The sequence below is a fragment of the Spermophilus citellus genome (assembly GCF_964194105.1).
Source record: "Spermophilus citellus genome assembly, chromosome: 6".
Lineage (NCBI taxonomy): Eukaryota > Metazoa > Chordata > Mammalia > Rodentia > Sciuridae > Spermophilus > Spermophilus citellus.
In genome coordinates, this window is record NC_138187.1 from 139071155 (window position 1) to 139098902 (window position 27748).

The 27748-nt window shown below is 33.6% G+C and overlaps 1 protein-coding gene across 1 annotated transcript in view; it reads right to left on the reverse strand.

Moving 5' to 3' along the window:
- Positions 1–27748, reverse strand: part of LOC308651314 (abnormal spindle-like microcephaly-associated protein homolog) — a gene marked incomplete at both ends in the record, with an annotated part of 80468 nt that overhangs the window by 24786 nt on the left and 27934 nt on the right. The window contains 7 exon segments of the mRNA XM_081298230.1: positions 1458–1633; positions 2324–2454; positions 3233–3374; positions 4753–4820; positions 5785–6030; positions 11221–11367; positions 11802–11906. Coding sequence (XP_081154356.1) covers positions 1458–1633; positions 2324–2454; positions 3233–3374; positions 4753–4820; positions 5785–6030; positions 11221–11367; positions 11802–11906 — 1015 coding nt within the window.

Consider the following 27748-nt stretch of genomic DNA (forward strand, 5'->3'; position numbering starts at 1 on the left):
GGTGTGCTATAATCTATTAATCAAGTTAAGTGTTTTTTTTGTTTTTTTATTTTAGTCATCATGGTAAATCCCATAGTCAGGTATTAGTGGCCCCCCCCCTTTTTTTTACAGAGAAAGAAACAAAGGCCCAGAGGAAGTTAATTTAATTGATCTAATTCATCATCATATACTGCTATGACAGAAATAAGACAGCAATTAAAATCTTGTTTCATCAGTTTCCATAACTACAGTTGGTCGAATTCTCTTTCTCTCTCTGTGTGTATAATAGTAATGCATACAATAAACATATTTGAATGTCTACCTAAAAAAGACATGTACTCCAGAGCTTGAATTCAAATTCCTAATATCATCTAGGTTACCAATATTTTATCCACTACACAATAGTCAATATTTCCACAGAAAAAGCAAGCCTCATCTGATGTTGTATATAACTAAAAGGTGGCAAAATTATTTACAGAATCATAGTTTCTAAAGGCTAGAAAATGACTTAAGATCATCCTAGACCAATCAATGTAGGAAACATTTCTGCAACAATAGACCAACCCATTACCAGTTTAACTGGCTGGTTTGAAATTCAAATACACATAAAAAAACATACATAATGGTGCTGGGGCTGTAGCTCAGTGGTAGAGCACTTGCCTAGCATGTGTGAAGCACTGGGTTTGATTCTCAGCACCACATAGAAGTAAATAAATTAAATAAAGATATTGTGCCCATCTATAACTAAATCTCTCTCTCTCTCTCTTTTTTTTTTTTTAACCCCCAAAGTGTTTCCTTGATAAGGGTATAACATATTGAAGAGTTCCCTAGAAATAAGACTATTGTCTCCAATCCAGAAATTCTAAAGAGACTAACTGAAGTACATGGTCAAAGTCAGGCCTTCCAAAGCTGAAATAAGCAATCCATTACTAAAATCATAGCCAATTGTGAGGGATTCCAGTTTATTATTTGGTAAATATTCTGTAATTTAAAGTCAGGCATCAAAGAGTCTATATCTCCATTTTACTCTATAAAACTTGGACAAGTCATTCTATCACTTCATCTGATTTTAATCAAACATTAAAACAAAGTAAATGCTACTAAAGCTAGTCTGAAATGATAATGGAACTCATGAAGCTACTGTTGATATAAAATGTATTTAAGTGTTTCATGTTTGAATTAGTTTCATGCTCTTTCCCAGTCCTTTTCTGAGATATCAGTAGTTCCTAACCATGTACTGCAGAGCATGTACTCAAGTCACATGCCAACAGAAAAAAAAGTGTGATAGGAGAAAAGTTTCTGGGCATAAAACTGATATCATTTTTTTGAAAGAGAAATCTCAATTTTTTTCAACCCTAAATTTATTCCATTACAAGAAAGAACAAAAATATATATATATTTATGAGTACAGAGTACAATGTTTTCCAAAAAATTTTAGTCTATTCCATTAGCAAAATGATTCTATTTCTTATACTTACACAAGACGCACTCCACACTGCAAATCTACAGCAAGATTTGTAACAGAAAAATCAAATTCATCAAATGGTGTCTGAACATGGCTAACAGGCAATCCCAAAAAGCCAAGGTGACGGGAGAGATCACCTTCACCACTTAGGAAATCTCGTGAAAAAGCCAGAAGGATTTCTTTACTAGCCTACAAAGAAACAGATTGCAGATATAATATTTCAATAGTATAACTTTTTATATAATAAAAGCAAATCCTTTTGGTCATTCTGTATATATAGACATAAAATTAATTATAGTATAAAAAGATTTTCAGTTTCATATCAAATGTTAATACTGCAAATATCATACATTTTCAATTTATGTTCTCTTTAAAATTTGTTCATAATTAATAACATACTACAAAACCTAGCATTAATTTGATAATATACTACATCAAAATTAGGTAAGAAATTTCCCTCAAAATTAATTTCTTAGAAACATAGTTTAGTTCATTTTCATGTCAAAATTAAGAGTAATAATGATGTACTGGTGAAAGGTTAACCAACAAAAAATCAGGCAAGGTAGAATTACTGATGGGATTCACTAAATAAACATTCATTCATATTATATTCTAACATATTAGCCTCTAGAAAGTTAATGTTCTTTCTGGGCTGGGGATGTGGCTCAGTGGTAGAGTACTTGCCCCACGTGTGTGAGGCAATGAGTTTGATGCTCAGCACCACATATAAATAAATGAATAAAATAAAGGTTCATCAACAGCTAAAAAAAAATAATTAAAAAAAAGTTAATGTTCTTTCTAAACAGAAAATATGCCATAAGATCAAGAAAAGTCTTAAATGGGAAATTTGAAATATATAACATAAAATGAAAACTATACCTTGAATTCAGCATCTTTACAGAAGAGACAAGGATCATGATCAATAAGTCTGGAAAGCTTAGCATGATCAAGAAAACAGACCAACAACAATAACTTTTTCAATGTGAACTTAGACAAAGCTTCTTCATGACCTTAGAAAAAATATTTAAAAAAAATAATAACAAATTCATCCATGAAAGGCAAGTTTCACTTAAAACATGAAAAAAGTAGTAGCAAACAAATAAAAAAAATCACACTATGTGCCTTTCTTAGTGTTTTACATATATGAATTCAATAAACCTATACAACAACTCTACATAAGAGGTACCATTTAATATTTTCAATTCATGGATAAGGAAAATGGGCACATGAGGAGATTTAGCTGGATTCATTCAACTGACATTTAAGGAGCACCTACTATTTGCAAGCTTTGTCCTAGGCACTATATATACAGTAGCAAAGCATGACAAATATAATCTGAATAGGATTTATAACCTACTGGAGGGAGAAGATTTAGCTGGATTCATTCAACTGACATTTAAGGAGCACCTACTATTTGCAAGCTTTGTCCTAGGCACTATATATACAGGAGGAGATTTAGCTGGATTCATTCAACTGACATTTAAGGAGCACCTACTATTTGCAAGCTTTGTCCTAGGCACTATATATACAGTAGCAAAGCATGACAAATATAATCTGAATAGGATTTATAACCTACTGGAGGGAGAAGATGGATAGAGACAACAAATAGTAGTAATAATTATACATAGTGAAGAGGAATAATGGGAATAAGGGAAAGGAAGGCAGTGGAAACAGACCTATTTAGACTGGTTTCTTTAAGAAAGTAAAACATAAATAGAAACAGGAAGAATAACTAGAAGCCATTTGTGCATAGTGTGGAGAAAATGCAAAGGACGCAGCAATGTTTACCATCTCTGTATAAATGAGGAACAGTAGGGTGTCTATATTCAGCTGCTATATCAGGATTCCAAAGCAAGCGATTCAGAATAAACATAGCCAACCCTGTGACATCACTATTGTCTTCCAAAGATATGAGTTCACCATAAATTGTCTAAAAACAAAAAATTAAAACCTAAAGTCAGAATCATACTACCTCAAAAAAGGAATGAAACGCTATTGGAGAAGAGTAGACAACAATCTTCTAAAGAACTGGTAATAGTCTATACCCTAAACAGTAAGGAAATGACACAGTCATTCAGTAAATAACCCTTTAAAACTGTACATATATATTTTATGCATTTTTAAATGTTTACTTCACAACAAAAAAAAAACCAAAACTTAGAACTTAGATAAATTTTTAATCATCTGACAAGGAGCATTTACATTTATGTTTAAAATTTAAAGGAATATTACAGGTATATACCACTGCCCCCAGCAGTGGTATATACCTGTAATCTCATTTACTTGGAGGCTAAGGCAGGAGGAACACAAATTTGAGGCCAGCCTCAGCAACTTAGCAAGACCAGTCTGAATAAAAAATAAAAAGTATTGGAGTAGAGTACTGCTGGATTCAATCTCCAGTACCAAAATTTTAAAAAGTATAGGAACATTGTTCAAATTTAATTATAACCATGCCACTACAGATATCATGAAAGTATAACAGAACCCTAATTATTCAAAATGTTATAATAGTTAACAAGTACTATGTAATAACTCAAATCTGGATGACGTTTTTTAAGTAGTAGTCCATCAAATAATTGGAAAGTTGTGATTTGGCTCAGACAGTTGTAGGTACAAGGCTTGACCAATTACTGGCATTTTACAAGTCACTTAATATCATAGCTTTCACTTTCTTAGAGAAGTAAAAATAATAATACACATCTCATTGAGTTTTAAAGAGACTTAAATTAGAAAATATGTTTTAAACAGCCTAGTCTTTTCATTTATAAATGTTCAAAAAATTAGTTTACTATACTATAGGTTCATTACAGCCAAGACCACATTATGTATATTTAAAAGACTACAGAAGTAGTTGGGCATGGTGGTGACACAACTGTAATCCCAAGTGGCTTGGAAGGCTGAGGCAGTTTGAGGCCAGCCTTAGCAATTAAGCAAGGCCCTAAACAAGTTAGCAAGACCTTGTCTCAAAATAAAAAATAGAAAAGGCTGTAGGTGTGGCTGAATGGTAAAGTGTTCAATCTCCAATACAAAAAAAAAAAAAAAAAAAAAAAAAAAAAAAAAAAAAACAGAAAGAAAGAAGAAAAAGACTATAGAAATAAATTACTCTGTAACAATATGTCAATAATAAATAATGACATGGTCTACTTATCTAATCAGTATTTCCTAGTTGACCTTATATTTTATATTGAAGATGAAGCAAGCTAAACAAATAATTTTATAACTTCTATGAATAAAACCACATTTTATTAAAGAATATTCTAAGTATATAATTGAAAAATAAACTGTTTAAAACTAAAACATATGCTCACCTCTAGGCCAATTCGAAGCCACAAAGGATTATAGGATAATAGCCAGTTCAAGACTTTCTGACGTTCTCCTGAAATATAGATTAAAAGAAAGACAAGTTCAGATCACTAATTAAATAAAGAGGATAAAATTCCATGGAAAAGATATCAGTGGAAAAAAAAGAATAGTCACTTATATGAAGCAAATTGTCTATATGAAAAATACTTCTATTCTTAACTATACATGATTATATTTATGTATGTGAGATTTGGGGCAGAAAAGCTAAAGCAAGTAAATTTAGCTTTGAAACAAAAAATATCTCTATCTATCTATCTATCTATACACACATACACATACACACGAAATGAAATCAGTGTCTGGAAGAGATAATTTTATTTTTATATTTATTGTAGCATTATTCACTGTAGCCAAGATGTGGAAACAATCTAAGTATCCACCAGTGAAAGAAAGAATAAAGAAAATGTGTTGTGTCTATACACATAATGAAATACTATTCAGCCTCTAAGATGAAGGAAATACTGTCTTTTTTCACAACATGGATAAGCCTGTAGGACATTATGTTAAGTGCAATAAGCCAGGAAAGGAAAAACAATCACTATATTATCTTGCTTGCACATGTAATCTAAAAACATTGAATTCACAGAAGCAGAGAGAATGGTGGTTGCCAAGGGCTAAGGAGATGCTTATCAAAAGGGTACAAAGTTTCATTTATGCAAAATGAATAAGTTCTAGAGATCTACTGTATAGTATTGTGATTATAGTTATCAAAGCTGAATTACAAACTTGAAATCTGTTAAGAATACATCTTAAATGTCCTCAACCAACCCATCCTCCCCACAAGCGTAACTATGTAAGGTGCTAGATATGTTAATCAGCTACATTGTAGTTATCATCCTATAATATATATGCATATCAACATCACACTGTACATCTTAAATATATACAATTTTTATCTGTCAATTATACTTCCTTCAATAAAACTGGGGGCAGGGACTAAATGCGAAATTTAAAAAATTAATCAGTAACCTTCTTACCAATATCTTTCCAGAGGTGTTTATCTTTTCGAACAATTAACCGCCTATTTTCAATTTCAATTTCAAGCTTTTTAATAGCTTTAACCATTTTTTCAGATGTAAATAAACAGCATGCTGTGCGGCGTAATCTATTCAACCTGCACCGTGCAGTATAAGCTCTGAGAGACATTTCATCTTTTGTAGGCGCTCTAGGAACACTTATTTTATGTTGATTCTCCGCTCCCAAAAGAAGAGTAGCAGCATTTACTGGGTAAAAAAAAAAAGGATAAATGTTTCTGGTTAAAAAATATCATAAATTCTTAAATTCAGCAATAAAATCCAACTTAAGATGATAAAAATGGAATCCATTTCCCACTCCTTCCAAGTTTTCTTCTGATTCTCTAATCTTAAAATGTAGTTGTCATCATTCACTAAGTACCTTGGGCCAATATATCTCCACAACCTGTCAGCACTACCTGCTACCACCAACATTTTAAACATTAGCTTCTCTAATCCAGAATATTAAATGACCTTTGAACTGGCTTATTTTCCATCATTTTTATAAATTAATAAAAAAAAAGTTAAGCTCCTAAAGAATGTGATTTTTGCTCAGATCCAAGATGGTAGACCAGAGGGAGGCAGCATTCTGTGTCGCTCCGTGACCGGGGTCTCAGCCTGTGGGAATACTGTTTTGCTGAGAGTGATAGAGGACCCCCCATAGCTGATCCCGAGCAGGAATCACAGCCTCTTTGCCCGCAAGGCCCCAGGCCTCAGCTTTAGAAAAGGACTTCTGACTCCTGACTACTTGCTCACGCAGGTCACAAGGTGCCTTAGTGGGACCACTGGCATCAGCACCAGCGCAGAATTCCCAGATGCCGCTCCCACGAAGTATAGCTGCTACCCATGAGCAGGAACTCCAGCCACCACTCTCATGTGGACCCCCATCTACCAATGTGGGGCTCCCTCTTGGGACTCCTCTTGGGTCGCTTCTATCTTGGGACTTGGCAGCTACTGCCTTAGTCCCCTGCTTGTGGTAGCTGGCCTGCACCTGGGGACATCAGAAGCTCTGAAAAAAAGCTGAGAGCTGCAACATTGCCTGCTACAGAGCTCATCTGAACCACAACACATCTCCTGGCTACCCCACCCCACCCAACACCCCATTGCAGAAAGCAGCTGCCTCCATCTTGGGTCATCTTCATCACCATCTTTAGTTGGGGCAACTACTAGTTTGGAACACCAAACAGCCATGTACCCATAGTTTTCTAATTCCTCCCAATAGCCAGGAGCTGCTAACTTGGAACAGTGCAATAAAAAACAGCCCTCTATGACAGCCACCAGAGTGCAACATACAAGAACCTCTGGAGAAAGGCTCCTGATTAGGAAGTAGAAAGGGGCGGGGTGAGGGAGATACACTTTAGAGACTAATTTAGAGGGCAGGAACTGTGAGGTCTATAGGTGAGATAAGGAGATAAGACCCAGCACCCACATGATAGGAGCAGATAGATGCCAAAGGAGGTCCTTGAGGGGCAGTCTCCCAACTGGAGTGCCAAACCCCACTTCCAGGTGCCCTGCACACAAGACCAACCCTCACACCCTAGTAACCCCCACCATCATGAGGACAGAGATACCAACTAAGAACAGACAACCCCACCTACTGGATGAGAAGGGAAGCAGGAAAGATTCTCATCTCCAACCAAAACAATCCTTATTTCTTCCTTTGAGATTTTTTTTCTTTCTTCTCCCTCTTTATTCTCCTGCCCTCACATCCCCAACATATGTGAAAGCAAGTACTTTGCATGAATTAGGATATTGAGGACTGGTATGACTGAATAGTATATTACAGTTGTGTTGTATATTCTTTTTTTTTTTCTCTCCAATTTTTATTATTTTAACATTTTTAAATTTTTCTTAATATACATGTTTGTTTTATGTATTCTATGTCTTTCCTCTTACTTGTCTACCCCAAATTACTACCTCTCTATTCTCCTGCTACTAATATTCTTCTTTAGATTTCTCTTTCACACACCCTAAGATTAACTCTATATCCTCATCTCATACCTCCTCAACATATCTTCCTACACCTCACCCTGGGTTCTTTGCCCACCATCAGAAACTGTAAACCCTTTTATAAACCTACTGATTATATTGTAGGTAATACTTGAATTTACCATTTCTGTACACTGTGACCAAATTGTAAATATCTTAATAACAAATATTTCTTTTTAGGTGGTATTTTGTTTATATTTGTTAACATTGTCCTTTCCCTCAGGAGAGGTATTGGAACCCTACAGGGGCACTATAAGCCTATGGGATAAAAATGGTAACGCCTTGGATCCACAGAGCTAAAAAGGAAGACACAAAAGCAACATGAAAAGAAACGGGAAGAAGGTGCCACAAACAAATGAAGATACCACATTATTAGAATCCATGGCCAGCACAGCAGATGAAATGACAGAGAAGGAGTTCAGGATGTATATAGTTAAAATGTTTTGTGAATTAAAGGATGATATAAGAGAGCAAATACAGGCAGCAAAAAAAAAAATCATCTTGACAAAGAGCTACATAAGCAAATACAGGAAGCAAAAGATTACTTCAATAGGGAGATAGAAGTTCTAAAGAAAAACCAAACAAAAATCCTTGAAATGAGAGGCTAAGGATGTGGCTCAAGCGGCAGCGCGCTCACCTGGCATACGTGGGGTGCTGGGTTTGATCCTCAGCACCACATAAAAATAAAATAAAGATGTTGTGTCCACCGAAAACTAAAAAATAAATATTAAAAATTCATTCTTTCTCTCTCTCTCTCTCAAAAAAATCCTTGAAACGAAAGAAACAAATTAAAAGTTCAGTTGAAAGCATCACCAACAGATTAGACCACTTGGAAGACAGGACCTCAGACAATGAAGAAAAAATATATAATCTTGGAAAGAATATAGATCACACAGTTGAAAATGGTAATAAACCATGAGCAGAACATTCAAGAAATATGGGATAGCATAAAAAGACCAAATTTAAGACTTATTGGGATAGAGGAAGGCACAGTTCCAAAACAAAGGAATGAACAATCTATTCAATGAAATAATGCAGAAAAATTTTCAAACATAAAGAACGAATTGGAAAACCAAATTCAAGAGGTTTACAGGACACCAAATGTACAAAATCACAACAGATTCACACCAAGGTACATTATAATAAAAATGCCTAACATACAGAATAAGGAGAGAAAATTAAAAGCCACGAGAGAAAGGAATCAGATTACATATAGGGAGAACCAATTAGGTTATGTGCAGATTTTTCAACCCAGACCCTGAAAGCTAGAAGATCCTATAACAACATATATCAAGCTTTGAAAAAAAAAAAAAAAATGGATGCCAACTAAGAATTTTGTATCCAGCAAAATTAAGCTTTAGATTTGATGATGAAATAAAAATCTTCCATGATAAACAAAGGCAAAGACACATCAAAGAAATAAAACTTCAGACCAATATCTCTAATGAACATAGATGCAAAAATTCTCAATAAGATTCTGGCAAATTGAATACAAAAACATATCAAAAAGATAATGTACCAAGATCAAGTGGGTTTCATACCAGGGATGCAAGGCTGACTCGATATATGGAAATCAATAAATGTAATTCATTACATCAATAGACTTAAAGAATCATATGATCATCTCAATAGATGCAAAATAAGCATTTGACAAAATACAGTACCTATACATGTTCAAAACACTAGAAAAATAGGGATAACAGGAATATATCTCAACATCATAAAAGCTATCTATGATAAGCCTAAGCCCCAGGCCAACATCATTTGAAATGGAGAAACAGTAAAGGCATTTCCTCTAAAAACTGGAACAAGACAGGGATGCCCTCTTTCACCACTTCTATTTAACATAGTTCTTGAAACACTGGTCAGAGGAATTAGATGAAAGAAATTAAAGGGATACAGATAGGAAAAGAAGAACTCAAATCAGCACTATTTGCCTATGATTCTTCTATACCTAGAAGATACAAAAAACTCCACCAGAAAACTAGTAAAATGAATTCAGCAAAGTACCAGGATACAAAATCAATTCCCATAAATCAAATGCATTTCTGTATATTGGTGACAAATCCTCTGAAAGGGAAATGAGAAAAACTATCCTGTTTACAATAGCCTCAAAAAAAGAATAAAATACTTGAGAATCAAAATTTAACAAAGGAGGTGCAAGACCTCTACAACGAAAACTATAGAACGCTAAAGAAAGAAATTAAAGAAAGAAATTAAAGAAGACCTTAGAAGACGGAAAGATCTACCTTGTTCTTGGACAGGCAGAATTAATATTGTCAAAATGATCATACTACCAAAAGCACTATACAGATTTAATGCAATTCTAATCATAATCCCAATGATACTCCTCATAGAAATAGAAAAAGAAGTCATGAAATTCATCTGGAAAAATAATAGCAAAAGCAATCCTTAGAAAGAAGAGTGAAGCAGGTGGCATCACTATACCAGAACTTAAACTTAAACTTTTGTTACAAAAGTAACAAAAGCAGCATGGTATTGGCACCAAAGCAGACTGGTAGACCAATGGTACAGAATAGAGAACACAGAATCATATGATTACAGTTATATTAGACAAAGGCGCCAAAAATATACATTGGAGAAAAGATAGCTTCTTCAACAAATGTTGCTGGGAAAACTGGAAATCTATATGCACCAAATGAAATTAAACCCCTATCTCTCACCATGCACAAAACTTAACTCAAAATGGATCAAGGACCTAGGAATTAAACCAGAGACTCTGCATCTAATAGAAGAAATCCTACACGTTTCTCTGGTGAATGTGAAATATGGTCTGTTTGAATATTGCAACAATGGGGAAATCACCATTTTGCAAGATTACACAATGGTTTGATAACTAAAATCATTTTAGTTATCTGAAATGGATTCCTATAATTTCTATGAAGAATACACAAAAGTTAATTTCTTTCTCTTTCAGAAGAAAATCCTTCAAATGTTTCGAAGTATCATGCTTCTACCTTATCCCACACCCAAGTCTTCTCTTCCAGAATAAACACTGCAGTGTTTTAAAATTTCATCTGAATTGTCTCTCACAGTCCCTGTAAGATGCAGTGTTCTGACCTACTCCTTAAACTAAGGTATTAACAGTGGAGTCAATACATCCAAAATGTTCAGGCCACAAAGGACTGCTTACATTGGCTGATAAAATGATAGAATGAATGGAAGGTAAAAAGAAAAAGCAAGTTTCAGTACTTTTAGTACAGAAGATCTATTCATGTCAACTTATGTTAAGAAAAATTACCTACACAATCTTAAAAACTTAAGTCAATAAATTAGTGAAATATAACGTAATAAGTAAAGTATATATAATTAAAGAATGATAAATCCTGTCAAATTTTGGTCTGCTAAAACAAGAGTATTATTAAATTTAAACATTAACTTAATGTTTACCTTCAGAAATACTTGTTTTTACACTGAAGTCATCCGGAGTTAATATAAAATTTAGCCACCAAGTGAATCCTTGTTCCTGTTTTTCCTTCCAGCGCTCATCATAAAACATGTTTTTTGCAGCAAATGGCATTGGGTGTCTAGGAATATCTAAGAATACAACTAGATTATTACATATAAAAATTTCAAGTAAATTACTGTACAATATATAGAAAAATAACTTTTTTTAAAAGTAGTGAAACCATAATAAAAAAAACTGAACAATATTTGCTTTTCACTACTTGCTGCAAAGACTTGAAAACATTTTGGGTATGAAATGTGATCAAGCAAAATGATAGGGAATAAAACAAAATTCCCTGATTATTTAAAAATCCTAACCTACCATAAAGCAATTTCAGTAAAATATGATAGAATACCTTAATTATAATTTGCATACACACTTTAAAAATTCTTCAAGGCCTTTATTCAAAATTTTAAAAAAAACTCTTTTCCATTTGAAATGAAATTGATGCTTCATTCCATGTCACTTTTTCAGATTAAATATAATAAACTATATTTTCAGTTTAAATATAATAAGTACTTACCTGCTTTTAATGGTTTTATGAAGGTCAAATTAGACTGTGCCACAGCAACAATGGGTTTTATCCTTTTGTTTGTTTTAGAAATAGGCATTTTGAATGCCATTGAATCTAAAATACATTAGAAAACAAAATTAATAGCATTAAAAAATAAATTCCCAAAGTTGGTACCTCATTTAAAATTAAAAGTATGGGTTCTTCATAATCATATTCATTTAGCAAATACTTAATAATTACTATGCTTCAGATACTAATATTACGAACTTAGTGGTCAATGAAACCAACATCTAGAATGTACAGACCAAAAAAACACATATAATTTTTGTCTACAGAAGTTACTGTCCAGATTTAACCACAATTGACTGTGTGTATATATTCCAGACTGTGTTAGGTACAGGGAAAATACAGAATAGAAAGATAATTGTCACAGCCTATAGGCAGTTAAGTCTAATACAAAAAAAGTTTAAAAGGGGCATAAAAGACCTTCTGGATAAAAATATACATGTGCTAACTCCTAAAATGAATATTAAGCACAAGGGATATGGCTTGCTGACAAAACTATAACAAGGATACAACAAAGAATAAACACATATAAGAAATTACATAAAAGAAGTTGGAAGAGGAAGGGAAGAGTTCAACAATATTAATAATAGTGGCAGCTAATAATTGAATATACTATGCCAAGAGCTATTAAGTATCAATCTTTCACTCATATAATTATCCCAATAAATCTATGAAAACAGTACTATAATTATCCAAAATTTACATAATTAGGATTCTAGGGCTTAGAGGTCACATAAGTTAGGAAGCAGCAGGGGTTTGAACCTGGGTAGTCAAGTTCTAGAGCCTGCACTATTAACAAGTTTGAAGTACCCTCTATTTCAGTGACAGATTTTATTTCAAGAAATAACACCTTCATCTTTATTTTTGAAAATAGTATAAGCAAGAAAATGAATGGGGTTATGACTAAAGATAAAAAACTACAAGGTAGTTATTAGCCAAGTTAGATATGATAAAACAATTTTTAACAAAGGTAGGAAACAGAGCAGAGTTATTTTAATAGTCGAAACAATAAGTCTTAATACCAACTCACTAGGAAAGTGGTGAAGAATGAGAACAGACTGATTCCCAAGTATATAGCTTACATGATTAATAAATAGCAAGTAATTATAAAGGAAAAGGCAATAAAATTCATAGTAGCAAATACCTATAGGAGTAGCAGTTCACTCTCTCAAAAGCAGGTTTCATACCAGCATATTCTGCTACTAAATGTAAGCATCTTTCCTAATTAGAGCAAACTATAGCCCATGTGTAAAATCCAGCACAATCTTCCTTTGTATGTTCTATAAGCAAAGAATAGTTTTTACATTTGTAAATGAATGGGGGGAAATGAAGTGAATAATATTTGATGACATAAAAACTACATGAAATTCAAATTTCAGTGCCTATAAATAAAAAATTATTAGAACACAGGCACATTGTTAATGGCAGAGCTAAATAGTTGTGATAGAAATATGGCCTGCATAACCAAAAATATTATCTGAACTATGAAAGAAAAAGGGGCTGGGGTTTTAGTAGGCAAGTGAAAGAGCACTTGCCTAGCATGTGTGAAGCCCTGGGTTCGATCCTCAGCACCACATAAAAATAAATAAATAAGATAAAGGTATTTAAAAAGTTATTTTTAAAAAATCCCTAAAAAAAAAAAGGCTGCTTACTCTTGTTTTAGAGGAATCTTCTCAAATCTATACCTATTATGAAGATAAGGAACATGATCAAGTTATAACATTTATTAAGTTATAATTTTCTTTTTATTTGAACATTTAAAACATAATAGGGAGACTCACTTTGCAACCTTCAACAAGCTAGTCCCTCTAAATTGAAATCATTTTATTCATTAGGAAGCCTGCATTAGTACCTTATCACATTCTTTGCCATTCATACAACATCTCTGCTTCTATGCTTCAATAATTCCCTGGGCAGAGCTTAATCATTAAAAACTGGGAGTAGCTTGAGGATACAAATTATATTTTTTCCCAGGGAAAACAGAGCCTAAACAATGTATGAACACTTAATATGTGCTTTATTAAGGGGCCTCATTAATGTTAAAGAAATATATCTGGAGAATTGTTTGTCAGAAGAGAAAGAAGCTAGAGCAGCTCTTAGTGAATTACTGGCTCTTCTATGGGCTCATATATCAGATACCAAATATGTACAGTTCTCTCTAAACCTAACAAAGAGGTTCAACCACGTGGCGACCTCAAAAACAGATACGGGTTTGAATGTCAAAAATTCAGTGGTCTTTGTTCATTCATTTATTCACGAATTCATTCTGTTCATCATTTGTTGTATACCTTGCAGGAGACCAAAATGGATATGTTTCTTAGAATCAAATAATTTGTTATCGGATCAGAACATATCTACAAAAAAACAGTAAAGCAAGAAATAGAACGAACAGGTAGGTTCAAGATGTCACATAAGCTGTAATTAGTTTCTAAGGGAATATAATTAGAGGGAAATTCATTAGAGAACAGTATTAACAAAAGTTGGTTATAGTACTTGAAATAAAGGATTGAATTAATAAGAGAAAAACAGATATGAATGTTAGTAAGAGGATACACAGACAGAATGGTGAATAAAGATATCTGGCTAGATAAACAGAGATCCTATAACTGATGACCTAAAATGACAGAATAATAATTTTGTAAATCATCTGATAACAGTAAAGCACCATTGGAGTTTCCTGAGCAAGGAAGAAAAACACCACATAGTGGAAAATTAGAAGAGTTGTTTTAATAATTATACATTGGCACAGAACTTTGAAGCCAGTGAATCCCATTGTGCCATCACTATAATCCTTGGTCGTTATCCCAAATAAAAACTTTTATTTAGCTTTTCTTCCATTTAAACCCCAATAGTTTAACAAGAATGGTGAAAAAAAAAAAAAAAACATTTATGTTGTAGCTAGGTAAACCTAAGTTTAAACTGTGACTCTAAATATTTGGTAGCGTTTGAGAACCTGGGTCAAGTCACTGTTTTGAACATGATACGATGATGAGTGAACTAAATAAAAAAGTCATTCTAGTTAGAGAAAACAACAAACTGCAAATACCCTGAGGACAGAGCATAGTTGAAGTTTCAAACACTACAAGGAAGCCAAAGTGGTAAAAAACAGTGAGTAAGGGAAAGAGAAAAGTAAGAGACTGGAAAGTCAAAAGGTCATAATATTGATGTTATAGGGACCTGTAAACCATTGTAGGAATTTTGGCTTTCAATGCAACAGGAAGTCATTAGATGTTATGGAACTGAACAGTCCAAGCCTCTAATATTTTAAAAGTAGTATGTGGGTACGCAGACTATGGAAAAGTCAAGGGTGAAAGCAAGGAGATCTGTTTGCACATCCTGCAATGACAAAGACTGGCCCAAACGGTGCCATTCAATGGTGAGTGAGAAGTGATCAGATTATGATTATATTTGAAGGAAAGAGAAAATTTGTTGGTGGACTGAGTTTAGAATCAGATCTGCATTTGAGTTTATAAAGAAAGGATGAGAGAGAAACACAAATAAGGACAATTCCACAGCTTTGGGCCTCACTATTGAGAAATAATAGATGAGATCATTAAGAGAACGAGTAAAAATATAAAAATGTTTAATGACTAGCCCTCTGTAATCCAAAGTGTAAGGGAAATAAGAAACTTCCCACAAAGAAAACTGAAAGGAAGCAGTCAATGAAGAAGGAAGAAAACCAGGAGAATGAGAATGGCAAGATAAAATGTTCCAAGAAGATAGAGGTTCAAGGCTCCAAACTGTTTACAAATAGTTCAAGATGAAGATTGAGAATAGCCAGGCATGGTGGTGCACGCCTATAATCCCAGCACTTTGGGAGGCTAAGGAAGGAGGATCATGAGTTTAAAGCCAGCCTCATCAACTAAAGGAGACCCTAAGCAACTTGGCCAGACCCTCCAAATAAAATACAGGAAAGGGCTGAGGCTCAGTGGTTAAATGTACCAGGGTTCAATCCCCAATACAAAAAAAAAAAAAAAAAAAAAAAAGATTGAGAAATAATCACTGGATTTACAGTGTGGAACTCACTGACCATTTATCCCTTCAGCCTATGCTCTATGCTTATGTTGCTTACATTTTCTTTTAAGCAAAACTCCTTAACAGAGTCAATGTTCCCTTTGTGATCATTCACTGAGTTATATACTGATTTGTATAATTTTTGCATATAGATTATACTTAATTAAAAGTTATTTTCTGAAGTAAAACATCATTTTGAAAGGAGCTTTATTAGTTATTTCCAATTCATCACCTAAAATTGTTGAATCCACTTCAATCAGTTTTTGCTATTTTATTGAAACTTTTCTTGTTAAGGTCGATTATAATGGGTTTATTGGATGTAATCCTTAATAAATAGACAAGCATCTATATTTCTACTCCCTCAGTGAAATAGGAAACGGGTCATCAGCTTGGATGAGGATCACAGAACTGACATTACCTGGGGTAGAACCCCAGCTTTATCACTGACTGACTGTAAAATGGGCAAATTACTCAAGTCTCAATGTATTGGTAATGCATTGGTAATGAGAAGTGGATCTGGGGTCCTAAACCGAATCAGTTTATTTTCACTAAAAATAATGCTGACAACCCATCAATAACTTCATTTATTCTACTGTCAGTCCTTGGAAATCATGGCTTGCAAGTAGCTGGAAATCCATAATCTTGTGGTTTCCATGGCAAACACATTACAAATCCACCCAAGAGTACTTCTGTATTCAGGCCTCTCTTCAGGTTGAAAACTCATGTCCTCGTGTCCAATGTTCATTTGCTGGATTGGACCTACACCCTGTATTTTCTTATTTCATTTAAAATAATTAAATTTGGAGAACTATAATTTGACTTAAATCTAAGCACAAGAAGCAGAAGATTATATTTTAAAAAAAGATAGAATAACTATAAAGTTACATTTTGTCATCATTAAATTGTAAATCAATTCTGCCTGTTCATGCCCCCTGCCCAACTGTATAAGGGGGGCAGACCTTGGACAGGCCATTATAAAAGAGAAGACAAAAGAAAAATTTCATACAATAGAACATTTATTCACTTATATTCTATTAAGAATTCATATAATAAAGGGCAGCCACAATAGATAGCATTTAGGCTTGCATGAAATTGAGTTTGATACCACCACCTCTTCAGGGGAAAACAATTAGATACTTCAAGATCAATTCCACTCCTTCCCTCTCACTCCTCTTCTGATTCCATATATACCTGCATATATGTATTCATATACATATATAATATATATCAAGGTATCACATTTTATATATATAACATATCATAACTACATACATGTATACACATACATACACACAGAGAAGCCTCCAAAAGTAAAATATATGCACACAATGTATATATGCATATATGAACATACATGTATTTAAAATATGAAGCTGTTACAAAGACTATGGGCATATATAATATAAGTATAAGCAGCCATAACCCCACCATAAATCCAATAGCCTCCGGGTCAAATTTCATAAGAACTACAAATAAACTCTCTTTTTTTCTAGGAGAACAAACGAATACAAAAGATGCTATATGGTCTCTAACTCTGATTGCAATGCAGACAGTTCCCAATTTATCATAGTTCAACTCACCATTTTTATAACTTAGGAATGACATGAAAGTCATACAAATTCAATAAAAAACATACCTCAAATGTTCAGAGTTGCTCTTTTCCCAGGATTGCTAAAATACTCTCAAGACACTGGGCAGTTGCACTGAGCCACAGTTCCCAGTCAGCCATGCCATCAGACTGGTAAATAACCCACACTCTGCAGTGTTCTATATTCTCAGGTTTGGTGAATACAAGTATTCAATAAATTACATAAGATATTTGACAGACTTTGTTATAAAATAGCTTTGTGTTAGATTATTTGTCAAAATTTAGGCTGATAATGTGTCCTAAGCACATTTTCTATAGTATAGACTAAGCTATGTTTGGTAGGCTAGGTATATTAAATACATTTTTTTCCTAATAACAACTTCAATTTATTTATTGAATAAATTATTTGGATATAATTATTTGGATATAACTCCTTAATAAATCAAGGAGGATTTGTATTGCACCAATCAATTTAAAACCTTGAAGGAAAACATAGTAAATCATGGACAGTGCAAGATTACTAGGAATGGCATGTAAAAAAACAAAACCAAGTTTGGGAAGAAATGTATTTGCACAGAGGGAACTATTTGGTCTCACAAAGTCAGGACATGTTCAACAGATACTAGTTGTTAGTATGAAACTAGAGATGACACAAACACAATAATATGTAATGCAGCAAGCACTTTTCATTTTTAGTTAACATTTCCCACCAAAAATATAAGATTTTAAGACACCCCGCCCAACAAGCACATTCATTTGGGATTTTAGACAAAGAAAACACAATTCAATATATGTAAAATAAATAAACACTTGTAGTTAGAAAAAGAAAAACAATGGCTCAGCTATTTTAATTTAGTGTGATTGATTCCTCCAAGAAATAGTTACTTAGGAAAAATAAAGATACAAAGCAATAAAGAACTTCACTGTTTATTTCTGAAAATTTCTAAAGATATATTTATTGAAGGCAATACAGAGCTCCTTAACTTAACAATATTTCAATTTAATGATTTCTTTTTTGCTATTTCTTGGCTTTTCTGTTGTATAAGAGTGATACGCATCCAGTACAAACTGTACTTTTAATTCAGAATTTTCATATTTTCCCAGGCTAGTGATACACAGTAAGATACTCTCTCTTAATGCTAAGCAATAGCAGCAAGCAATAGCTCTCAGACAGCCATACAATCATTAGAGCATATACCTGATACTCTCCAATGTACAGTTTTAGCAAGCTATGATGTTCAGAATATATGGAATATTTAAGGAATTTTTATTTACAATATTTTCCATTTATGATGGGTTTGTTAAGATTTAACCCTATCACAAAGTTAGGAGCATATGTAGTCTGTTGGCCTGGCAAAAAGACACCAAACAACAGCTTACTCTCTAAGAATTCAAATTCACATTTTTAAGTCTCCACTAATTCTGAATTATTTATCAAGAATTTTGTACATTCAGAAACCCAAAGCCAACATCATAGTGAATGGAGTAAAAAACAAAATGAAAGCATTTCCTCCTTTAAAATTTGGAACAAGATAAGGCTATCCACTATCACCACTCCTATTTAATACAGTACTAGAAAATCCAGCCGAAGAAATCAGATAAGAGAAGAAAATAAAAGGAATAAAATTAGGAAAGAAAGAAGTCAAATTATCATTGTTGGCAGATGATATGATCCTATATTCAGAAGTTTCCAGCTGGGCCTGGTAGCACGCACACCTGTAATCCCAGTGGCTCCAAAGGCTTAGACAGGAAGATCACCAGTTCAAAGCCAGCCTCAGCAATAGCAAAGCACTAAGCACTGAGTGAGACCCTGTCTCTAAATAAAAATTTTTAAAAAAGGGCTGGGAATGTGGCTCAGTGGTTGAGTGTCTCAGAGTTCAAACCCAGGTACCCCCAAAAAAGTTTCAAAAATCTCTACCCAGAGATTGCTAGAGCTAATGAACAATTTCACCAAAATAATAGATTACAAAATGAACATTAAAAATCAATAAGTTTCCTATATACCAGTAATGAATCTGCTGAGAATTAAATCAGGGAAAACAATCACATTCACAATAGCCAAAACACATAGGAATAAATATAACCAAAGAGGTGAAAAACCTCTATCATGAAAACTATAGAACATTGACAAAGAAATTCAAGAAGACACATGAGGAAAGACCTCCCATGTTCATAGATAGGCAGAATTAATATTGTTTAAATGGTCGTACTACCAAAAAAAATATACATATTCAACACAATCACCATCAAAATGCCAATGACATTTTTCACAAAACTAGAGAAACTAGTCCTCAAATTCATTTGTAAAAAAAAGACCCAAAACAACCAAAGCAATTTTAAGCCAAAAATGGAATAGTAACAAAAACTGCATCTTAATGACATAAAAACAGATATACCAATCAATTGTACAGAACAGAACATATAGGAATTGTCATCTGATAGTTGAAACAGGTACTAAAAGCATACATTGGAGAAAAGACAGCCTGTTCAACTGCCAGAAAAACTGGTTATACATACATAGAAGAATGAGACAAAACCCTTATCTCTCACCCTGGACAAAAATCAACTCAAAATGGATCAAAGATATAGGATTTAGACCACAAAATAGGCAACTTCTAGAAGAAAATGTAAGAACTATTTCAACATGTAGGCACAGGCAAAGACTTTCTTAACAGAACACCTAAAGGTCAGAAAATACTACCAAAAGTCAATAAATGGGATGGCATCAAATTAAAAAGCTTCACATAGCAAAGGAAACAATTAGTATTGGGAAGATAGAATCTACATAATGGAAGAAAACCTTTGCTAGCTACTCTTCTGACAGAGAATTCATATACAGAATGCACAGAAAAATTATCAAAAACTTATCACCAAATAATCAATTAATCAATGGGCAAATGAAATAAAAAGGCACTTCTCAAAAGAAGAAATACATACAGCTAACAAATATATGAAAAAAAGTCCAAGATAATTAGCAATTAGAAAAATTCAACTCAAACCTACACTGAGATTTCATCTTGCTCCAGTCAGAATGGCAGATATCAAGAGCATAAACAATAATAAATACCAGAGAGGATATGGAGAAGAAGGAACACTTTTACACTATTCGAAGTAGTGTAAATTAGTATAATCACTACAGAAATCAATATGGAATTTCCTCAAAAGACGAGGCACAGAACCACTATTTCCCTGCTATACCACTCCTCAGAATTTATCATAAAGAATTAAAGTCATCATACTACAGTAGTACATGCTTAACCATGTGTACAGCAGCACAATTCACAACAGCCAAACTATGAACCAGCCTAGGTATCCATGGATAAAGAAAATGTGGTATATATTCACAATGGAGTTTTATTCTTCCATAAAGAAGAATGAAATTATGCCATGTCCAGGAAAATGGATGTAACTTGAGAATATTATGTTAAGTGAAACAAGTCAAATTCAAAAGGTCAAGGGTCATGTGTTTCCCCTTATATGTGGCAAAGAAAAAATAAAGTGAAGGGAAGGAGGAATCTCATGAAAATCCAAGGGATATCAGAAGAATAGAGGAACCAGAAATACTGGGAAATAATATTGTCCAAATTGTAAAGTTATATTGTGTGCATGTGAGAATATATAAGAACAAATCCCACCCTTATATAAAAGTATCATTCATGAATAAAAATATATGAGATTTTTTTAAAAAAAGAATTTTGGTCATTCAGAATCAGTTTTCTACCCTTGATACTTGACCACAATGACTAATATCTCATTGCTAATATTTCTCTTTCAAACCATTTCTAAAGCTTACTCAAAAAGTGCAAAAGTTTGAATAAATTTAGTTTTGCTAAGTTAACACATTTTTGGTGACCTTTCAATTATTTATACAATGATACAAATTGAGGTATATTATATTTGTTGCTAATTATTTTTAGTAAAAAATACATGAGACTTATAGCATCATTTTTAATGACTACATGCTATTCTTCTAGATTTAAATTCACCATTTACTTACTAATCTCCTAACAATGAATCTTTAGGTTTTATAGGCAATCATAAATAACAATAAATAAAATAAAATCAATTCTATTTTATAAAAAAAATTAAATATGAATAAATAATAGATTTCCTATATTTTTCACTAAGTAATGTGAAATCTAAATGTTAAGTTATTTATATGTGTGCATTCATGTAAGTCAAAAAATAGAGCAGTAGTCTATAAGTTTAACAGATTCTCATCATTTTGAGTAGTTAACTAAGTTTCCTCCATGGAACTATCCCAATACTATTTCCCCAAACTGTCTGAGAAAGTAGACAATGATAAATTTAAAATGCCAAAATGTTAGGCTAGAAATAAATTCCTGTCCATTCTGTCAGAAAAAAATTATTCAAAACTTGGAAAAGGCAAAAGCAATTACTACATGCTCTTTCACTATAGTGAAAAGAGCTTGACTTTGTATTTTCTGTGGTATTTTACCACTGTGAAGGGGTAGACATTAATGTGCAGTTCTATCTAATAGATATGAAAAACTTTTCTGCCCAATAAAGGGAATAACTACAACGGTTTTGGTTTATGGTCCTGTAGAACAGGGGCAGACAGGTACCAGGAGGAGGGGCTGACTCAACCAACTTACTCTAACAATTTCCAGAAATAAATATCTTAACAAATGTTCTGTTCTCCTCATTGACTGATGATGAGTAGAATAAAATGTCTTATATGATTTAATGTTATATTTGTATGAAGCACAAACTTTTTAACCCTTAGAAAATTCTACTTTAGTACTTCTTCCTCCTCATATTAAAAGGATGTCTTATCATTGGCCAATATTATTTAAGTTGATGTATTCACTTTGGAAAACTAATTGATGTTTATGATATATAGAGAGTTCATAAAATTCCAATCCAAATTCATACATCTACTTCACAAAACTGGTTCTATAATAGGAAAAAGATCAAACTGTGCAAGTTTTTGAGAAGAAGATAAAAGCATAGATATTTTCCCTACCTGATATCAAGAGTTATTACAATGGTGCAGCAATTAACACATTATGGAAGCAGCACAGGAGAAAACAAACTGACTGTAGAGTAAAAAGAGAATCGACCAAAACTTTTTTAAAGTTCATAGAATTACTTATGTAGGAATATACATGCACCTGCTAAATTGTAGTTTTTAAAAGCAAGAGAATGTCTATTCCAAAAAAAATGCATAATATAAAAAAACATTATTCACTCAGCATTTATGGTCCCTGAATACTTTGCAGATTTTCTTCAAAAGCTTTTGCTGTGATTTGGGCAAAAACCTGATAAACTCATGATTTCCTATTTGCCAGTTGGCAGATGCAGAATGGAAAAAAAAAAAAGCAAGAGAATGAACAGGCCAACATCAGCACAGAGGTGAGTTCTGGAAGAGACACCATGGAAGAAAGTTCAAGATTGCAAAGTTAGATATAGGTTATTTAAAAGAATTGGTTCAGGCTGGGGATATAGCTAAGTCTGTAGAGTGCTCGCATGCACAAGGCTCTGGGTTCAATCCTCAGCACCACAAAATAATAATAATAATAATAATCACAAAAGAATTAGTTCTTTGATTGCCATAGGAATCTATACTTTATTAGTTAATTAATAAGGAACAAAGGAATAAATGCATGAAATGAATAGGGTTTGTACACACAATGATGATGAGAATATACCATAAACTAAAACCTACAACTCAACTAATTCTGAGGCTCTGGAAAATAGAATTCTTGAATATTTATGTTGATAAAAAAAAAACAGGAATAAGGAGAGGACTCCAAGGCACTACATAAAAAGAAATATTTATACCAATAAGTATATGAATCAAATTTTTGATACATGTAGGAATTTGGTAGAGAACCATATAGAAGAGGACTGGAAAGCTTGGGTGGCAGACAAGAGGCTTGGAAGATCTTTTCTGATATAAGAAGTAGAAAGTACAAAGAGAAAAAAAAATGTAAGGAAAAAATATACATTCAGGGAATCAAAAGGAAGATATGAAATAGCACAACAGAAGTCTAAGTTACAAGATCTTGGATAAAAACTAAGAGATATATTCATAAATAATAACAATAATAGAGGAACTACTTACTAACAATGTCTGGATACTATAATGAATACATAGAAATAGTGTTTTTCTTAATCCTCAAGACAAACCTTTAGTAGACACTATAAATATCTCCGTTTTGTAGATTAGAGGACAGAGGTATTTGCACAAAGCCATAACAACCATAAGCGGTGATACCCGTATTTACATACAGGCAGTCAAATTCCAAATATCACAGACTTAACCCTGACTTGAATCGAACTTTATTGTTTAATTTTAAGTTATTGTATATATTTTTTCTGATTACAAGACATGCATAAACAGATTATTAAAATGTATTACCATAGACATTTCATTAATATTTTGGAGAAAATTTACTTATATGTGAAAAATGCCCATCAATTCCAGATTCAAATAATGCAAAAAGCATATATAATTTCCTAAGAGCCTATTATATGTAAAATATCATACAACTGAATACAGTAGACATGGAAATGTGGCCAATTCCTCTTCTTCAAAAATAGCTGGACTAGGCACAGTAGTGCAGGCCTATAAACCCAGCAGCTCAGGAAGCTGTGGCAGGAGGATCATGAGTTCAAAGCCAGTCTCAGCTAAGGTGAGACATTAAGCAACTCAGTGAGACCCTGTCTGTAAATAAAATATAAAATAGGACTGGGGATGTGATATAGTGGTTGAGTGCCCCTGAGTTCAATCCCTGGTATTCTGCTCAAAAAAAGGGGGGGCAATCTTCAACTGGTTTCCTCAGTTGCAAGGAGCGCCCTTACCTGAAATCACACCTTCCCAGGATAAAACTCCGAACCAGGTTCTGATGCCAGAGAATCCAACCAGATGCACAATTACTTTCATTCAATTGTCTATGAACTTAATGGTAATTTTACCTGATCTAAAGCAAACCATTGATTATGATTAAACTAACAATATTTGGATGAGAACAAATTGCTTTACCACAGAAAAAGTTTCAAAATAATTCAGGACTCTACTTCTGACAATATGGTAAACCAGATGTCCCACAAAATCCTCTCCAAAAGGAACATCTAAAAAAAAAAAATGAATAAACTGAATAAGTCTCTCTCGCTCTCTCTCTCTCTCTCTCTCTCTCTCTCTCTCTCACACACACACACACACACACACACACACACACAACACACACACTTTTAAACATGACTTGCTTAACCCACACAAAAGGGAAATTCTTAGAAACCACTGGGTAGAGCAGGGAGGGCAGGGCAGGGCAGGGAATAGCAGGATAGAAAGTAAGGGAAGGGAAGAGGAGTGGATGAAGGAATGAGAGGCAAGGCAAAGATCCAGAGAAGCATGTTAACACCAAAGCCATTGTTCAACCCAATTTTTCATGGTATGGTGTTTTTATGTGGACAAACTAGAGACATAAAAGAAATCCTCCACAAAAAGCCTCACAGAAATCCCCAAGTTCTTTGATAGCCATCACTTATCAGTGCATGAACCCAGCAGAATCTTTACAGCAGAGGCAGTTGGTGAGCATTCTTACCATCTTGGCAATAGTTCAAAGCAGTATTAAAAAGATGCCATAGAAAGATACTGAAATTTGTAATTGATTTGCTAGGGCTGCTATATCATATATCAGAATTCCTGAATGACTCGAACAAATTTATTTGCTAATAGTTCTTGAGGCTAGAAGTCCAAGATCAAGCTCACAGCATTTCTCCTGCAGACTGTCTCCTTGGCTGGCAGAAGGCCACTTTCTTACTTTGCCCCACTTGGTCTTTCCACTGTGTGCATACATTCCTGGCAGGCTTCCATTTGTTCAAATTTCCTCTTTGAAGGATATTAATGACTTTGGGTTAAGGCCTGCCCTAACAACCTTATTTAAACTTATTCACCTCTTTAAAGAGCTGAAGAAAACAAAACAGTCACTGTCTGAGGTACCCTGGCTTAGAGTTTCAACATATGAACACATTTCAGCCCACAGCACTTGCTAATATGAAGTCTGAAATCATTGGTTCAATTCCTCATCTCTTATTGTTTCTTAAGCCTGTTTTCTCTCCATCAAAACAGCAGATATCCAGGTCACCAGTTGCCTCTACATAGCACAATGCAGAGCTTGAGCACAATCCTCACCTTATTTATCCTATAAGCATTAAATACATCACTTCTTCCCCCTTGAATCACTTTCCTCATATGACTTCCAGGACACCCAATTTCCATGATTTTCTTCCTACCTACTGGTTACTCTTTTTGAGTATTCTTCTCTGATTTTCTCTTCTGTTCCCCAAAATAAGTTCCCTTTTATAAACTCAAAATGTAATCCATGCATATGGCCAGAACTGTCAAATTTTATCCCCAGCCCAGTCCTCTCCCCCAAATTCATGTATTCAAATGTCTGTTCAACTTTTCTACTTTATTCTGTCTTGGACTTTTCTAAGCCAGCATATCTAAATCTAATTGCATTCCTAATATTCATCCCTGAATCCTTCTAACATTAGCTGATGTCAAATACATTCCTCTTATACTTCAACCAAAATCATGCAGATTATACCTGAATCCTCTTTTCAATTGAGTGCACATCAATATTGTTTTCTAAGATTCTCTGAATAGTAAAAAAAAAAAATCTTTTACCAGAATAGTAAGCAATAAAAAGAAAACGAAGTGCTCACGATGACCATGTTCACTTAACACTAGCAGTAGTGACCCAAAGATATTTAAACTTGTCTTCAGGCATAAGACATGGAAAAACAAATCAGAACAAAGCTTGAAGTGAAAAATGGAAATACTAAACCCAAAATAAAACTCTATCCATGTATCTATCTACAAAAATAGCAGCAAAACATTACACATCATTGAAAGTACTATGATGTGCAAAGTCTTCTATTCTAAGGCATGACCTTTAATTAGATATGACTACAAAAACTACGAGATTGGATCCCCAGTGTGAGTGATGTATAGTGGCACAAAGAAAAGTATTGGAAAGGAAATAACAACTCACTTTCTTCTTCCCTCCTTCTATTGTATCTGAAAAAAAGAGGTGCTCTGATCCACCTGCTAATTTTCTATGCTGCTTTTCCTCGAATTCCTTTATCCTGTCTGAGAAAGGAGGTACTTTGATTCACCTGCTAATTTTCTATGACTATCTTCTCCCTTCCCCCCAATTAATTACAATTATGACATGCTAGATTCTAAAAAAAAAAAGTTGTGAATTGGTTTAAGTGAAAATAAGGTTTGTCATTCAAGAGCTTCTTAAAGCCTCATTAAAAGTCAAATTTCACTAAAGAAATACCCATTTTCGCTTAAAATTTTATGTCCAGTACTTCAAATATAGGGGATGCTCACTAATATAAAATGGAATTAAAAGTTACTCTGCAGTAGTTACATCTAACACCCTGTTAGCATACAAAGTCGACAACTATCAGCATGCAGGGGCTGACAATCTGTGGAAACTGCCATCTGGCATCTATGCTGGGAAACAGAAACTCCCAAATAACCTTGCTCCAAAAGGGAGAACACATTTGTTAATTTGAGAATTCATGCTTCTGATTTGTTATGGATGGTATGAATACTCTAGCTTACCATCGTACCTCTTTATTTTCTCAACCAGACTTCATTATCATATGAATTTCCAATAAAAAATATTCAGCTGGACATTAAAATGAACAACAACTGAATTAACTAAACTTTCTTGCTTATTTCTTCCAGACCTACCCTGCTCCTTTTACCTCTCATTTTTTATGCCATGTGAACCTTCTTCTTCATTCAAGTATTAGTTAAATGACACGTTGACTTGCTTATTGAGCCCCTTCCATTCATAATATTACAATATAATGCAATTGCTGTTTTATTGTCTATATTCTTCAATTAGACCTTAGAGATCAAATAACTAATGGGATGCCATAGGATGTAAAACTCATCAGTATAAAGAGAAAAAAATCTATATTTATATAATTACTAATTTAGTTAACTAAATTTTGAAAATGTATATTTTCCTTAAGCAAAGTAGAAGTAGCTTAGCTTAATGCTTTGAAAGAATAATGAGCAAAATAGACCAAAATAGACAGGAAGCTACCAGATGGAATGCATCATTAATAACATCCAACTATGAGCCTCATCAAGAGTTGATTTGAGGGCATGTTTCTTGCTGTGTGTCCCTTCAAAGCTGCCAGTGATGGATTTACTTGGATCTAAAACTGTGAGGGCAGGAACTATGTCTAGTTTGTTCATTTTGCTTATGTTTTCAGAACGTAACACAGTGCC